The following is a 15,839-nucleotide window of genomic DNA, read 5'->3' on the forward strand; positions in this document are numbered from 1 at the left end:
GATATTAGTTGTACTTAACATATATGTAGCTTGACTCATTTATTCAGGCATCTGCTCAGTTTGCCTTCATGTCAGTCAGTGCCTACGATCAATTCTGGCTTGGATAAAAATGGTACTTTTACATATATGTTCACAGAACACAAAGGACAAGGAATGCAATTAAAGTTTACATTTTGAATAAAACATAACTTCCATACATTAACTGGGCTATCATTTATACAGAAATGCACCTCTGCCTGAAATTTTGACAACAAAGCCAGCCTTGAGAAGCAAAAGGTAAATGTCCTCCAATCTCTGAGCTTCAGACACACGTTCACACCAAGAGCTGTGCGCATAGTGTAATATCTGGTCAGTACAAGTATTATAAAGTATTTATGTTACCCAACATTACAGAAGGGCAAAGGCAGATTTGCTTTGAATACAATTTTATAAAAGGCAGTTCTATAAAAGGTAAATTTGCTATGTACATCATTTCATAAAATATCAGTTCAAAACCTTTAGATATCAAATGAGTTGCAGATAGGTCTTCTGATGCTTGTAGGTTTCAGCTGATGTGATATGTCATTCAGTTATTTGGTATATCTCTTACACTTACAAACAACCAGAATTGTCTTTATGAATGATTATGATTTGTGACTATTTATGACAATGAAATATAATTACTGACTATTTTCTTTCAGGTATTGCAACTATTGAATACACCCATCTATCTGTCTGTACACGCTTGAGCAGTAAATAGAGCATTGCAAATTGGTTTCAAAGCAGGCTGTATGAAAAGGTTAAGCCCTAATCAGAAAGCCAACCGCCAACTTTCCACTTCCATATAAATAAATAGATAGACACACACACACACACACACACACACACACACGCACACATATATATATATATATATATATATATATATATATATATATATATATATATATAATTATAAATACATATATACATACATATGGGAATGGAAAAGAAATGGGGGAAAAATACAATGGGATTAAAGCTGAACTATTTAGTACACAGTTTATAAGGCTGTACAAATCATGCTAACATTTGATTTAGAAATGAGAGGAACAGCTCACTTCTGCTTTACTCCAAATATATGCTAAGCCGTCTACTTTACAGGAAAGTGGAAAACACATGTCTACTTTTAGAGCAGTCTTTCTGTTCATCATACTTACAAACTGAAAGTTCACAAGTCTATATGGGAGTGTGTAGTGTATGTAGATTCCATCCTTAAAAACCTAAATAATTAGATATGAAAACCACAAGTAATAGCAAATTATTAATAATTCCAAAGAGAAACTCAATCAATATCAGTTCACATCACTGGGAATGTTTCTGAGTGGACTCAATGACAGTTTACATGTCTTTAGGCAATAATGAAATTCAGAAAAAAACAAAACAAAACAATGCATGTGTCAGTTTGATCAAGTACAAAAACTGTGCTGTGATCAGTATCAAAAGGAAATCCCTAAGACAGACACGGAGGAGTGAGAGACAGTGAGAGGAGACTGAGTAGAAACACAAGACGTTATCTCAATACATTCCTGGCATCCTGTGGATGAGTCATCACAGAGAGAAAATAGCCAGAGGGAATTTTCCTTTCCTTTCATTCATGAGAGCCAAAAACAATCACCAGTATAGTTCTCCTGTGGGAGCAGCAAAGTAATTATCATTTTGTGTTCGCTTTTATAAAACCTCAATCCAGTTGTCTTTCTGAATTGTTGTAAGTGACAGAGACACCACAGTATCATAGGTGGGACTGAAAGTCCTAATTACTTTGTTTTGACAGTTCCTCCCATTCCTCTCTTCTCATACCCTGAAAAGAGAACAATCCTATCTATCTATCTATCTGTCTATCTATCTATCTATCTATCTATCTATCTATCTATCTATCTATCTATCTATCTATCTATCTATCTATGGATTCTCCACATCCTCAGTAACAAGTAACATGTCGTCTTTATGGTAATTAACTTTGGCTTCAAACATCACACACTGATGTTTGATGAGCTATGCATCACACTTGCATAGCTCATCAAACATCTGTATTTCCCGCAAAGAATTCAGTGTCAATGTCAAAGTCAATGAGACACTTCTGCTGAGCATGTGCCAACGGTGACAGCTTTGTAATATGACCAGGGGTTGGAGGAGGTCTGAGACTTACACAACAATCCCTCTCTGTCTTTTGAGACCTCACAAACAAAGACACCTGTTACTACAGGTATCACTACAGATCTTTCCTAAGGATACCTTCATTTTGCCAGGTAAACATAAGCGATAGAGGCCATCACTCAACAATTCAGCCATTGTAAAATGTTGTGAATATTACTGTAGGGCATATTGTGCTGTCCATTCCAGCATGCTGCCAGTATTGCTCCATATTCTACCTATTCTATGCAGTAAAAGAATACAATAGAATCAGTCCAAGTGTGCTACACCAGCACGAATGACTCGGAAGCAGTAAAAGAATTGGTCCTCATGATAGTCTCTTATTTGAATCACAACTTTCCTCATTCCACATAGTTTAGGTATGGCAAACCTCTCCTCCCACTCACAAACAGGGTTGTGCTTCTGTGGAATAAATGACATGAAAGTGAATGACTGCTAATTGTCACGTAAACAGACTTTCATTTCATTTTCGGTGGACCTGTTTAGTACAATGTCTGGTTTCAGGCATTGTCTTGTAAATTCTCAAATCCTCACCTGCCCATCTGGAATTGTATCACATTGCTGTTACATTTATTACAGTTTGCTATTACAAAACAGTTATTACAAAATAGATGAAATGCACAGTTTTACAAAACATACTACAAAAGTGTCCTTCAAGAGTGTAGACATAGTCTCACGTTTTAAGCCTTTTACTACAGCCAGAACACATTTAAACCATTTAAAGAGGGAAATAACTTTAGAAAATACATACCGTATTTCATAACATTTTTTTTTATTTTATAACAATTCATAAGCAGCACATGCACAAGACATACTACATTATTTCATTTCAACCAAGAGTTTAGATTCTAAAATAAAGATAGATTCTAAAAGCAGAGAAAAGTAAGACAATCATAATTCATGCAAATCACAAAGTCATACATCATAAGTCATACATCATTTCATTATAAAGACTTTTAGATTCTAAAAAAGATATAGGCAGAATGAGATGTGCCCTCATCTAAAAGAAGAAAACTGTCCTCATCTATTGTCTTATCTGAAACACAGACAACAAACAGAAAACAAAAGTTGTATTTTGTAGTTCTCAAACTGGCACAAATCGTACAGCTAATGCACTCCCACACCAGCCCTTATACACAGACACACATCACGCATTATAAGTATTATAATAAGTGTAAATATTGTTAATAAGTGTAAGTATTGTAATATCTAGTTACAACTAGAAGCGAAAAATTTAAAAAGAATATGTCAAAGGCACAAAACCTCTGTTTCAGAAAGTTATTCTGATTTGCTACAAGGCTACATAATTGCGTCAGTTTAGTTAATTGACGGAAGTCGGGCAACAACGACCGACCAGGGTCGTACTGAGGTCTCGCCTGCGTAGAGTTACGTGTCAGGAAGTGAAACTTCCACTCGGTGTAGACGAAATGTCATCATCCTTTTGTGATAAACATTTGTGCTTATGAATGGAAAGGGACACCGCCCAAAGTGGAAAGTCCTCACGTTTCTGTTCCTCTGTGTATGATGAAATACCGCCGCGAAAAAAACAGGTGTCATTTTCCCGACCGAAAATATTTAGCTAAATGAATAATGTATTGTATAATGCTTTTTAATTAGTTCATGAGGCAATTGTCAAGCCACAATAAAAAGAACGGGAGGGGCGGGGTGGGGGGTGGGGGGGGGACCTGGATGTGGCTGTAGTGGAATTCACCTGTGAAGATCACAAGTGAATGCTTCTTATTGGATATCTTTGACATGTCGTTATACGCTTCGACATGTTTTTATTTATGTTGTCATTATGCTCATTTATTATGCCAATTACTATGACAAATAGCAGAAAATCAGTAAATAACAGTTCAAGCAGTGATAGGATACTGGTTTAAGTTCAAGCAGTGTCTTATTGATTTCACACACAGCTCCAACTATGATGCATCACTTCAATTAATGAGAAATAAGGCAATAAAGCAATGTCTCTAAAAAGCTTTGAACTTATATATGGGAATGTTTTGTGGCCATTGAACTGAGAGTAAAACTGTCATGTTTCGGTCTTAACCATTATCTAATGTTCACCCCTTTACGGAGATCTTTGTTTTTGTTGTTGTTGTTGCTGCTGCTTTCTCATTTCTTTTTTCGGGGCTTGGGTTTGCCCTGTGTTATACTCCAGCCATTGCTATGGTTGGGGTTTATTTCTCTGAGAGGAAGGCACTGGCATACGGCATTGCTACGTCAGGCAGTGGCATAGGAACATTCATCCTGGCCCCTGTAGTTCAATTCCTGATAGAATATTACTCATGGCGAGGGGCTCTCCTCATCCTTGGAGGATTTGTGTCAAACTTATGTGTTTGTGGGGCTCTGTTACGACCCATCACCCTGAAAGAGGAGGAAGCTTGTCCCCTGCCAGTGGACACAGAGTGTGGGTATGACGTAAAGCCACCAGCAGTGACCAGCACAGCAGAGGAACAGCCTGTAGATGGAGAGCACCAGGGCTGCCGATGTCTTCAGTTCATGCGGGAGTATCACTTCTTGCTCATGCCTGACTTCATAGTGTTGGCTGCCTCCTTTGTGTTCCCAGCCAGTGGCTGCAGCTTGCCATTTGTCTATCTGGTTCCTTACGCACTGGATGTGGGTGTCCGTCATCACCATGCCGCCTTCCTAATGTCCATTCTGGGAGTGATAGATATTATCGGCAACATCACCTTCGGTTGGCTTACTGACAGAAGGTAAATTGCCATTACCACATGTTAAATATCAAATTAATGTTCATAGGATTTATGTCATATGTTGTTCTTCTATTTTCTATTACAGTCACAGATTTCAGGCCCAAGTTTTCCTCAGCACTTGTGTTTGATAAAATAGAACTAATTGCTGAAAAAAAAAAAACAGCAGGTTATTCACAGCTTGTATGCGTCTCAGTTTCCTTTGACAAGCCATTGACGATTGTTAAACCTGTCACCAGCAGATGATAAATATCAGATTGATGTTCAAAGGAGTTATGTCATATGTGATTTGATTATGAGAAAACAGGCATTCCATATTTCAGGCTCATGTGTTTTTAAACAGATCTGATAGTTAAACAGAATGCATGCTACAAAGAAAAGAAAAAAGAAAAAAAAGGTTATCTTTTTGTCACATCAGAATTAGATTTATTATGAACAAAAGTAGATTATTTATTCGTTTTGTTGTTCCATTTTATAGTGTCATCCCATGCTCAACATATGTTGAAAAGTAACTGCTTCATTGCAATAAATGGACAGAACACAACACAACATAACTTTGTCAGTAAAGCAGCATCTCTTGTAGTGTGGTCTTGTAACTAAGGGCTTTGTTTGAGTTTCTTTTCTTTTTCACGTTGGCTGGTGGACACTACTCGGACCTATACGTTCCTCCTCAATGGCTTTGCTCTTATCTCTAGCGCCCTCCCGCTTGATTCGGTAGTGATTCGGTATTGCCAGAAAATTGCTCAATGGTTAACACTGTTGCCTCACAGCAAGAAGGCCCTGGGTTTGAATCCCGGCCAGCCCAGGTCAGGTCCTTTCTATGTGGAGTTTGCATGCTCTCCCCTGCCTTGTGGCCACCCACTGCGCTGACCTGCCAGTGTGTGTACTCACTGCTCCTGGTGTGGGTCAAATGAAAAGGTTGGAATTTCACTGCTTACTGCTCCTACTGTGTGTGACCAATAAAGTATTTGAAAAAAAATGAAAAAGGACATGTAGAGTAAAGTCCACAAAGGGAAAAACAAGTACACTTCCAAAGCACCAAAAATAAGGACCTGATAATAATTACCACGGCAACCTCACAGTACTGGATCTATTTATCAGCATTCATCCTCTTTATTTTTTGTAAAATCAGAGGCATTAGATTGGTGCTCAGAAATTGATTACAAGGTACATACTAGTCTAGTTTAGAAGATACTGTTTGGATATGGTCTTATCCATATACATTTTGACCAAGATAGTCTTTCAGTGCTATTGAATAAAAGAGAAAACACACTAACAAAACAAAGAAAAAGCAGAACCTAACTGGATGAAATTCTTGATCATAATCCAGACAAGACCCACTGCAAAGGCAGCAGCCAGTTTGTCATGCAACACAGTTGTTGTGTTAACCTGTCATGCTGTAACATAAGTAACTGACCTCTAGATGATACAGGTCACTTTAGTAACTATGATGATGATTGGTAGGTTAAGACAAATGAAATCTAGTCAGTTTATAGAGTGGGAAATAAAATGGAGACACTGGTATGATACGAATTTGGGAGCGGTGATTACTTCTGATAGCTATGGTTATTTGTAACTGAAGTGTAAAATCTTGTGAAAAGTCTATCTTTAGTCAAATAATGAGACGTGAATTCTGATGTTGGAAAACAGTCTTACTACTTTTCCAATTGCATTTATGCCATGTTACCTCACCCCCCCCCCCTTTACCTGCAGAATGATACCAGAGGAGGGAATTGTCTCTCTACAGAGGTGTCATTTCAAACTGTCATGCTCCACAAGAATGCTGTGTTCAGAACAGGAACCATGCTAACGTTGATTTGAATATTCAGTCCATATTGACCAGTATGAACCTTTGTCTGTACTTGCTGCTTGACCATATAACTTTTCTTTAATGACATACTTTTACTGGGAGATAAACAAAAACAACATGTCAAATTCCATTCTCTGAGTTAGTACCATCCAGCTCCTCAGCTGAAAATTCAGCAGATATATACAAAAAGAAAGATAAACAGTGTTAGCAAAATCTTATAGTTTCTTAACAAAATCTGACTGTTAAAATTCAGGTTAACTTTATTTAGAATGTAATGAAGTGGTTTTGAAAAGTGCAGTTACACAGTGCAATAGTGTGCAGTTACATATTGACATTTGTTGTGTGGAAAGAGTACATGTCCTTTGAGGATTCTGGGGCACCTATTTATCCACCATAAGATGTGGATGATTCAGTAAAAGATCTGTAACTGAGAACAGCAGAACAAGCTGTTATATAGGTGCTTTTGAAGGACAAGTAAATTAGCCAATATTTCAAATTATTACAAAATTATACATAACATTATTTCAAAGACGGGTGAAGCTGTCACAGAGGTTACGGAGGAACTCATTAGTGTCTCCATTATCATCTTTCTCATAACCCTCTGTAGTTTGGCGTTTTTCCTGCCTTCCCTTATGCATGAACTCAAATATCTCAAGGGCTAGTTTATCTTCTGGGTTTCTGGAGATGCGTTTGTCTGCAATCTTCTGTAGTTTCTTTGCACTTCTCCTCCCATCACATGTATCAGATCCAAGCTTTAAACATTCCATGTAGTGCTTTACAGCCAGTGGCTCACATCTGTTGCTATAGTGCTGAAACTCTGCATAGTGAATATTGAGAATTTGTAAAGACTCATTTTTCTCTTTTGCCACCTTGAACGTGTTTTGAAACAAGTCCTCTGCCTCCTGGATTTCTTTGTTCTCTCCATAAAGGAGAGCAAGATCACTCATGGCAGACACAAAGGATGACTTTAGTGCGACTGCTTTTTGTAAATGGTAGATGCACTGATCACGGACACGCCGTATCTCAGCTCCTTTGCTGTGGTGGCTTCCTGTAGAGTATAAATTGTTTTTCTTCTTCTTGTAGCAGAGAGCTAACTGATGATGTATAAAGGCTGAGTTTGGGGTACGGTCCAGTGCTCTCTTTAGCAGGGCGGTGGACCTGTCCAGAGACCCCTGATTCCGGAAGTATTTCCCAACATATCGAATAACATGTGGGCTGTCAGGAGACATCTCTAAAGCCTTTTCCACCAAGTCATCAGCTTCCTTAAACTTTTTGTACACACTCAGTTTCAGAGCTAAAAGGACCTTGAGTACAGCATCATCTTGGTTTGTCTCAATGGCACGTCTTAGTTGTTGAATAGTGGGCGATTCCTCTGGGCTTGAATTCTCTTTCTCTGTGCGGAACAAAACTATGGCATAGCCAGCGTTCCACTCACTTTCATCTGGTTCTTGTTCCAGGGCCTTCTTAAAGCACTCCTTGGCTTTGTCATAGTACTTTCGAGAAAACTTGAAAAAAGTCCAGCCTTTCTCTCCTAACACTTCAGGATGAAGGTCGGAGGTGGACTTAGTTGGACATCTTTCTCTGATGTCTTTAAGTTTCCCGAGATAACTTTCACACTGTGTGTAATCTCCTGTATGATAATGTAACCAGGCAAGGTCTCCATAGGTGACAATAAGATTCCTCTCACTGTCCTCCCCTTGACATTCTTTTGTTAGCTCCACAGACTTCTGCAAGTAGGTGAGTGCTTCCTGAGAGGACCCAAGCAGATACTTCACAAAGGCAATAAGGCTATAGGAACGTGCAACACCTGCCTTCTTTCCCAGGTCCAATTCTATCTGTTCTTCCAGTCTATTTAAGACGTCTGTAAGATCCGTATCATCTTTACTCAGGGCCCAGGTGAAGTGACATTCAAGCTGTTGTAGTTCAGTTTCGAAATATCTGTTCTGAGTGTCACTGAATGAAAGAATCAACGTATGATTAACGGATAATAAAGACACAACTTTCTTTAGTCATATATTTGTGCCGTCAACAACATCTGAGAATACTCCCGCAACATCATAGCGGAAGTGCGGAGCTCCAAGAAGCCTATTTTAAAAAGCTTAGTATAGTGTTGCATATTTCAGTCAATTATGACGTTCGATTTTTGACAATAAAAATAAATAAAAATCAAACTTACGCCATTTGGACCTGGTTTTTCCGCATAAAGTGTTGGCAGAAAGACGACAGTTTCGTAGATTACTGCTGGCAGGGGAAACTGAGCTAAACACTGTTTAATTGGGGCGACGGAAGTAAGGAAAAATATTGCTCTCCATATGACTTGACACAAGGAGGGTTCGTGATATATTCACTATCTTTGCGATGAAAAAATGTTGTCAGATAGCTGTTGAGGAGGAAAAGGATTCACGAGTTCTTCGTTAAAACTGCTCTGCACGGGCTCCAAAGCTTGCCGACTCAGATGAAAACAGAATGATCGGCTAAATCATTAGTGTAGCCGGTCATTTCAGTTTCGATTTACCATGAACTAGCACGCCCCTAGCGTAAACCACAGTTGCGACGAGTCTCCTTTTCCGGATGTGGACTTGTGCATTGATTTTCCTACCAACAGCATAGTATGTACATAATCTTTTTTTTTTTTTCAGATTTAACTTTTCTCCTTCTAACTTAGTGTATATCCACTGAGTTAAGTGACTAACAATAAATCGGGTGTTCGTCTAGATATGTTAGACAATCTTGTATCCAGCTGATGAAAAGCCAATACACACATTTATAAATTGAAATGGTTTATTCAGACTTTCAAGCATAAGTGTAACATTTAAATGGTGCATTGACATACACAATTGTCTATTCAGAGTAACTAGTTTCAAATTATTTACCAAAGTGTAAAAGACCACATTGTATATGACTGCATCCAGAAAATTCTACAACAAGTAGCATACTCAGCAGATTTTCTCAGAGCAAACACTCACTGCAACATTTCAGGACTAACTAATAATTAGTAATGAATGAATGAAAATGAGTACAAATGGAAAATCTGTGCTATAAATCAGAAATCAGCGTTTAAGTTTCATGCCCTTTGCAAATTTCTCTGTCAGATCAGTGGTTCCTGAGGAGTAATGCTCAGCTTTTCTGGTATATTCTGCAGCTTGTCTATCCTGTTTATCCTCAGCGCAGACAAAAGCTAAAATCTCAAATGCCTCCCTGACTCTCTGACTCGTGTTCAGGCGTTTCTCAGCGATCTGTTTCAGTTTTTTGCCTGCTTGCTTCCTCTCATAGCTGTCTATCGACATCTTATAGGCCGTTTTGAACTGAGAAATGGCACCATCCTCATCCCTCTTCCTGTAGAGCAGGAACACGCCATAGCAGAAGTGGCAGTGCTGTTTTTCCAAATCGCTGAGAGAATCATCTTTCAGCAAACTGGTAAAGATCTTATCAGCCTCGCCGAGCTGTCGGTTCTCACCGTATATTTCAGCGAGGTTGACCTTGGCATAAATGTTGGATGGTTTTAGTTCTACAGCTTTTGACAAATGACTGATGCACTCTGCCACTTTGGCTGCTCTTTGAGCTGCGGGTGAACGTTTTCTTAAACGCTTTTGCTCTTCGGACATCTGAATGAGCTGCTGTTTGTAGCAAAGGCCGATTTGATGATGGAGGAAAGATGAGTCTGGGGACAGCTCCACTGCTTTCTGAAGAATCTCCAAGGATTCATCGAGGGAGCCTTCAGCTCTGAAATACTTAGCCACATACCGGGTAACTTGAGGTACATCAGCAGATAATTTGAGAGCCTCTTTGATGAGTTTCCTGGCTTCATATCTCTTTGTTCTTTGAAGTTTCAAAGCTAGTAGAACCATGACCTCAGAGTTAGTGGGATCTAAATCTAAGGCCTTTTGCAGCTGTCTTACTGCTTTGCTGGCTTCTGGCCTGATCTCCCTTTCCTTGTTCAAGCCCTCTAACCTGTATAGCACCACTGCATAACCCACATTGAAGGACACGTTGTCTGGCTCTGCCTCAAGGGCTTTGGAAAAACTCTCCTTTGCCTGCTCATAAAATGCAGCTCCAAGCCTGAGAAAACTCCATGCTTTTTCTCCATGAACTGTGGGAAGGCTGCTTGAACACTGCTGAGAACATCCCCTATCGTTGAAAATATTTGTCGCTTTTCCCAAGTAAACCTCAGCATCATCTAAATTGCCCAAATGATAGTGAATCCATGCAAAATTAGAAAAGGTCACAATGAAGTCAACTTCATCCCTCTTGTCCTCCATCAATGCAAGTTCAGCCTTGCGAAGATATTCAAGTGCACTTTCCGTTTCACCTGTCAAGTGACTGACAAATGCCAAAATGTTGAAGTACGTCGCATGATATCTTTGAGGACAGAATTTGACCCTGTCCAAGAGTTTTTGAGGGATACTGTCTAAATCTTTTATGTCTGCTTTTTCTAACCCCCATGTAAAGAGACATTCAAGCTTTCTCAGCTTGACTTCTAGGACGTCTCTGTTGGGAAGACTGTGTGGAAAGAAAAGAAAAGTAGAGTGAAGGGAAAAATAAAGGGGAAAGGGGAAAATGAGTTAATAATAATTTATATGTTTTATGACACACTTCTTACACAATATTATACTTGAATCGAGCCCACCGGATTTTAAAAGCGACAATTCTTAAACACAGATGTCTGAGAAAATGAAGCTACAAACTGGCACAGTAGGCTGAGTTTGCTCAGGACATAATTTATCGGTAATACTATTATTACTTTAAGTGATCTTCGAAGATACTTTATTAATGATCAAAGGAGCCTACCTTTCATCTGCGTACGTAGCCATTGTTATTGTTGAGGGGACGCGACTGAAACAGCTGAAGTCTGAAAGTGTCTCGGTTTTGTTTGGCAAGGAAACGAAACCGAAACATACAGAGTAATGCCATCCCTCTCTTCGTTCTCTGACTATTACGCTCTACACATTCAAGATATATCGTTACGGCGATGCACCAGGGAATGTGTAGTCTATTGGTTTGTTTTCATATATTCATATGCATGTTCAGAGAGGAACATCAAATTAGAACATGATTTAAATATTCTGTTTCACCAAACAGTAAGCAAATTTGCTGAGGTTGGCAGCCTCAGAAAAGACGTTACTGCAGAGCACGCATCATTAAATCATGAAGAGCTATACGATTCGAAAATGAAATGACGTAGTCTATCTAACAAAAGCAAGGACTGTCAAGTATGAAGTATGTGCTTTATCCCAACCACGCAATATTTTTGTTGTCTGAGTTCATACTCAGAATTCTGTTAGAACAACACTGATATTTTGGTATATATCACTGTTAAGAACTGTAAATTGTTGATGAAGTTTGCTAGTATTGTCCGGTGTAAAAGGTTCACAGAAGGTCCGGTAAGAACATAATTCGATGTCTAATCAAATATTTTCAATCCCCTTAAAAACACACAAGGGCAACCACTCTCGCTTAATTCCAGTGCCTCACACAGTGGTTCTATATGAAATGAAGAGGAATGTAACCATTTGTACACATAAATTTCAAAACGCTTCTTTATGCAAAGAGGATGATGTTTAGTTATCCAACGACTGAAGAAAGTTCCAGTTAATTGAAAACGAGGTGGATTAACAAGAATGTCCAGTAGGGGGAGCAAACAGACTGAAATCACTATATAAATCTCCCCCTTGCCTCTGTGGGCGGTCTTCTTTCCCCTCCAAGCTCGGGTATCTTAGCTGTTCCTAGGACTGCACTCTTCTGTATAGAGATCTCGGAAGTTCTTCCTGGGAGCCACTCTCCCAAATTGGGGGTCACAGCTCTGAGTGTTAGTTTGGGAGTCACAGCTCTGAGTGTTTTACATACACACACACACACACACACACACACACACACACATATATATATATATATATATATTGCTTTGTGGTTTGTTTTTATGCCAGGAACTCCCCTTTTTAGGGGCTAGGGCAGTACCCTTTACAGGGTCTTTGAATGTGGCAGTGTACCACTTTACTTGACCGCATGCCCTTGCTGACATCAACTGTGGCTCAACCACATATATATATAAATTTTATAAAATGCCCTGTGTGAAAAAATACATGAAAAATACAAATTAACACACAACATATGAAATTTTAACACAACATTTCAAATTTTAAGTTTATTGAAAGAAAACAATTGTACATATAAAGCTGCAAAAAACCCTTTTGTACATTATGCATAAGATGTTTCTGTTATTTATGATAATATTGTTTATTTCTATTATTCTTTGTATGAAATTGACCTTTTTCTTCTTTTGATGGTAGGAAAAGATATGGTAGGAAAAGATTAGAATCAATTCAAGTTTAATATGAACTTCAATGTTTTGTGCTCTGGAAATGCACTGACTTCATCGGTAACTGGGAAATTCCAGCAGGAAGGCCATTTATGGCATGGGGTTGGACACAGGAAATGGAGGCGGCTCTAAACTGAGCGTCAAAAAATAGGTATGAATCAACACGCACCTCACATGCTGACACTGATCGAGATGGTGCTCCTGCAGTACACTTGGGACTGTATCCGAGGATACGAATCATGGCTCAAGTCACCTTTCTTCCCCTGTCTCTTCTCACTAGCAGTTTATTTGGGCTTCTGTCTGCCCTTTGTGGTGCTGGACACCCTGTCTCCAAGAGTGGCTCTCATCAGGAAATACAAAATTCAGCAGAAAAGCCATGTCTCCTGGAGTATGATGTGGTCCTGCTTGGCTCTTGCGCTGTACAACCATGTGGTGTTTATATTCCCACTGAGCGTGCTTCACTGGTACTGGAGACCAGTGGTCTATCCAGAGACAGCGCCTGAGACCCTGGAGGTGATCGGGCAGCTGGCTGCCTGTCTTCTGCTCTTCGACTTCCAGTACTTCATCTGGCACTTGTTGCATCACAGAGTGCCTTGGCTCTACCGCACCTTCCACAAGGTGCACCACAAGTACACCTCCACTTTTGCCCTGACCACAGAGTACTCAGGAGCCTGGGAGACTCTGTCATTGGGCATCTTCGCCGCGGTGAACCCCATGCTGCTGGGCTGTCACCCTCTGACAGAAATGCTTTTCCACGTGCTGAACATGTGGCTGTCTGTGGAGGACCATTGCGGCTATGACTTACCATGGTCTACGCACAAACTTGTGCCATTTGGACTGTATGGAGGTGCACCTCACCATGACCTGCACCATCAGAAATTCAAGTCCAACTATGCTCCGTACTTCACGCACTGGGACAGACTCTTTGGCACGCTGCTCTCTGAGTAAATGATTCATGTTCATTTGATGGACTCGTGACAATACCCTTTTGCATTAAAAGAAATCCTGTTACTTAATCACTTTATAAGTGTATGTGCTTTTACCGTTTGTAAAACACTGAAACACCAAATACTGAATAACAAAATGTCAGTCATTTGCATTGTACTAACTGAATGTCTTATTTATTGTAAGCCTTTATTTAAGCATATATTAAGATTTAAAACTGTGTTTTAGAGAGTTGAAATATGAAAGAGAGTTGTATGAATTTTTCAGTGATTCATTTTGAATCTTATTTTATTTAACAGAAAGCTTTCAAGACAATGAAGGACTGAAATTAACAGCTGTTATAGCTTTACTTTGTCAAATTATAATAAATTATTCCTATGATACAAACTGTACCTCTCAGTGTGTGATGATTTTTTCATTTACATTTGATTCATGTGTGGTGGGGTTTAGAGAATACCAAACAGTATCGTAAATCTATCAAAGTGTGAGGAATGCTGAATGGGAAATGACATGATAGGTACTCTAGAAAATATACATTTCTTTTTTCTATTTTGGGCTTAATAAAGAAGTTGGCCGTGCCAATAAACCACAAGCGTTCAGTTATCTGGGCCAAGAATCTTTCATCTCATACTGAGTCATTGTTTTGAGACATATCTACGACAGATTGGTCATCCGAGGGAAATTTCATGCTCTTCAAACTTTAGTAACATTACCAGCTCCCTGAGCTTATTCCTAAGAAAGGAATATAACTAGACATCGTCTGTGCATCAGATTTGTTGAAGGAAACAAAAAAATAACATACTCCCAAGTCTGACCACACTTTGCATGTACTCTAGGCACTCTAGAAAATATACATTTCTATTTTGTATTTTGAGCTTAACAAAGAAGTTGGCAATACCAATAAACCACAAGCGTCCAGTTATCTGGGCCAAGAATCTTTCGTCTCATATTCAATCACTGTTTTGAGACATATTTATAATAGTTTGGTCATTCAAGGGAAATTTCATGATCTCCAAACTTTAGTTACATAGGTGATTCGATAATTAGATATAATTAGATATTGTCTGTTCTTCAAGCTTGTTCAAGGTTATATGAACAATTAATGCAGAATTGTCACCGACCCAGAGACTCATCCAGTTCATTTTGAAATTACGAGCTCCGTGTACACACATCCCTGTATAAAATGCCTTCATTCAGTGACAAAAGAATAAATTTGGATGATGAAAGTTTATTAACAGCTTTGTGTGAAGTAAAAGTTACTACAAACAAGCCGTGTCAATAATCTCGATGATTTAGAGGCCGATCACACCCAGTTATTTACTTGAACTAAATGACAACCCCATCATACCACCATTGCATTAGTAAAACGATAAGCAGGTTTAATAAATGACCTCTTTATTTTTGGTTGTGGTTGCTTTGACATATCATCACTTGTTGGGAACTTTGCACTGCCCACCATGTGGTGATTACGCAGAAGCCGTCAAACAGCTCGCTGTGTTTTAATGGTCAAATGTATGTGTACAAGAGAATTTCTCTTGTAGGCAAACCTCTGATGATTATATGCACATACCATATCAGATGAAAAGACAATCACACTGGGGACTTTTACAACAGTGGAAAATACTTGAGTCATGGGAAAACTACATGCATATGAAGGAATGTGGTAGAAGTATCCATATCTATGTGCAGTGGATATGCATGTTTTATAGAATATATGTATGAGAAAATGATTTGCTATTTAGAATAGAGTAAAGACCCAAACAGACAATTTAAACATCTAGGTACAGATGTTTAACAACTATTCTATTGTTACTCCAACCAGCAATGCCTTTTGGAATTCATCAGCACAGTAGAAGTCCATTTATAGTGACCATGACAA

General features: G+C 38.9%; 3 protein-coding genes across 3 annotated transcripts; 1 reads left to right on the forward strand and 2 right to left on the reverse strand.

The window, feature by feature from the left end:
• Positions 1-7,223: 7,223 nt before the first annotated feature.
• On the reverse strand, positions 7,224-8,880 carry LOC115812595 (interferon-induced protein with tetratricopeptide repeats 5-like). Its single transcript, XM_030775080.1, has 2 exons — positions 8,876-8,880; positions 7,224-8,652 (listed from the first exon to the last, which is right to left on the reverse strand). Exons 1-2 carry the CDS (start codon positions 8,878-8,880, stop codon positions 7,224-7,226), a joined length of 1,434 nt encoding a protein of 477 aa, XP_030630940.1.
• An 869-nt stretch (positions 8,881-9,749) lies between these two features.
• Positions 9,750-11,557, reverse strand: ifit9 (interferon-induced protein with tetratricopeptide repeats 9). The gene is made up of 2 exons (XM_030775081.1): positions 11,488-11,557; positions 9,750-11,199 (listed from the first exon to the last, which is right to left on the reverse strand). Exons 1-2 carry the CDS (start codon positions 11,508-11,510, stop codon positions 9,750-9,752), a joined length of 1,473 nt encoding a protein of 490 aa, XP_030630941.1. The 5' UTR covers positions 11,511-11,557.
• A 1,650-nt stretch (positions 11,558-13,207) lies between these two features.
• ch25h (cholesterol 25-hydroxylase) lies at positions 13,208-13,963 on the forward strand. The gene has a single exon (XM_030775863.1). The coding sequence runs from the start codon at positions 13,208-13,210 to the stop codon at positions 13,961-13,963; it is 756 nt and encodes a 251-aa protein (XP_030631723.1).
• Positions 13,964-15,839: the final 1,876 nt, after the last annotated feature.

Source organism: Chanos chanos, chromosome 5 (genome assembly GCF_902362185.1).
Source record: "Chanos chanos chromosome 5, fChaCha1.1, whole genome shotgun sequence".
NCBI lineage: Eukaryota > Metazoa > Chordata > Actinopteri > Gonorynchiformes > Chanidae > Chanos > Chanos chanos.

Coding starts and splice junctions, on each gene's coding strand:
- ifit9 (XM_030775081.1), bottom strand. CDS start 11,510: ATGGCTACGTACGCAGATGAAAG. Junction 11,200..11,487: donor GCTACGTACGCAGATGAAAG/GTAGGCTCCTTT, acceptor CTTTCCACACAG/TCTTCCCAACAGAGACGTCC.
- ch25h (XM_030775863.1), top strand. CDS start 13,208: ATGGTGCTCCTGCAGTACACTTGGGACTGTATCCGAGGATACGAATCA.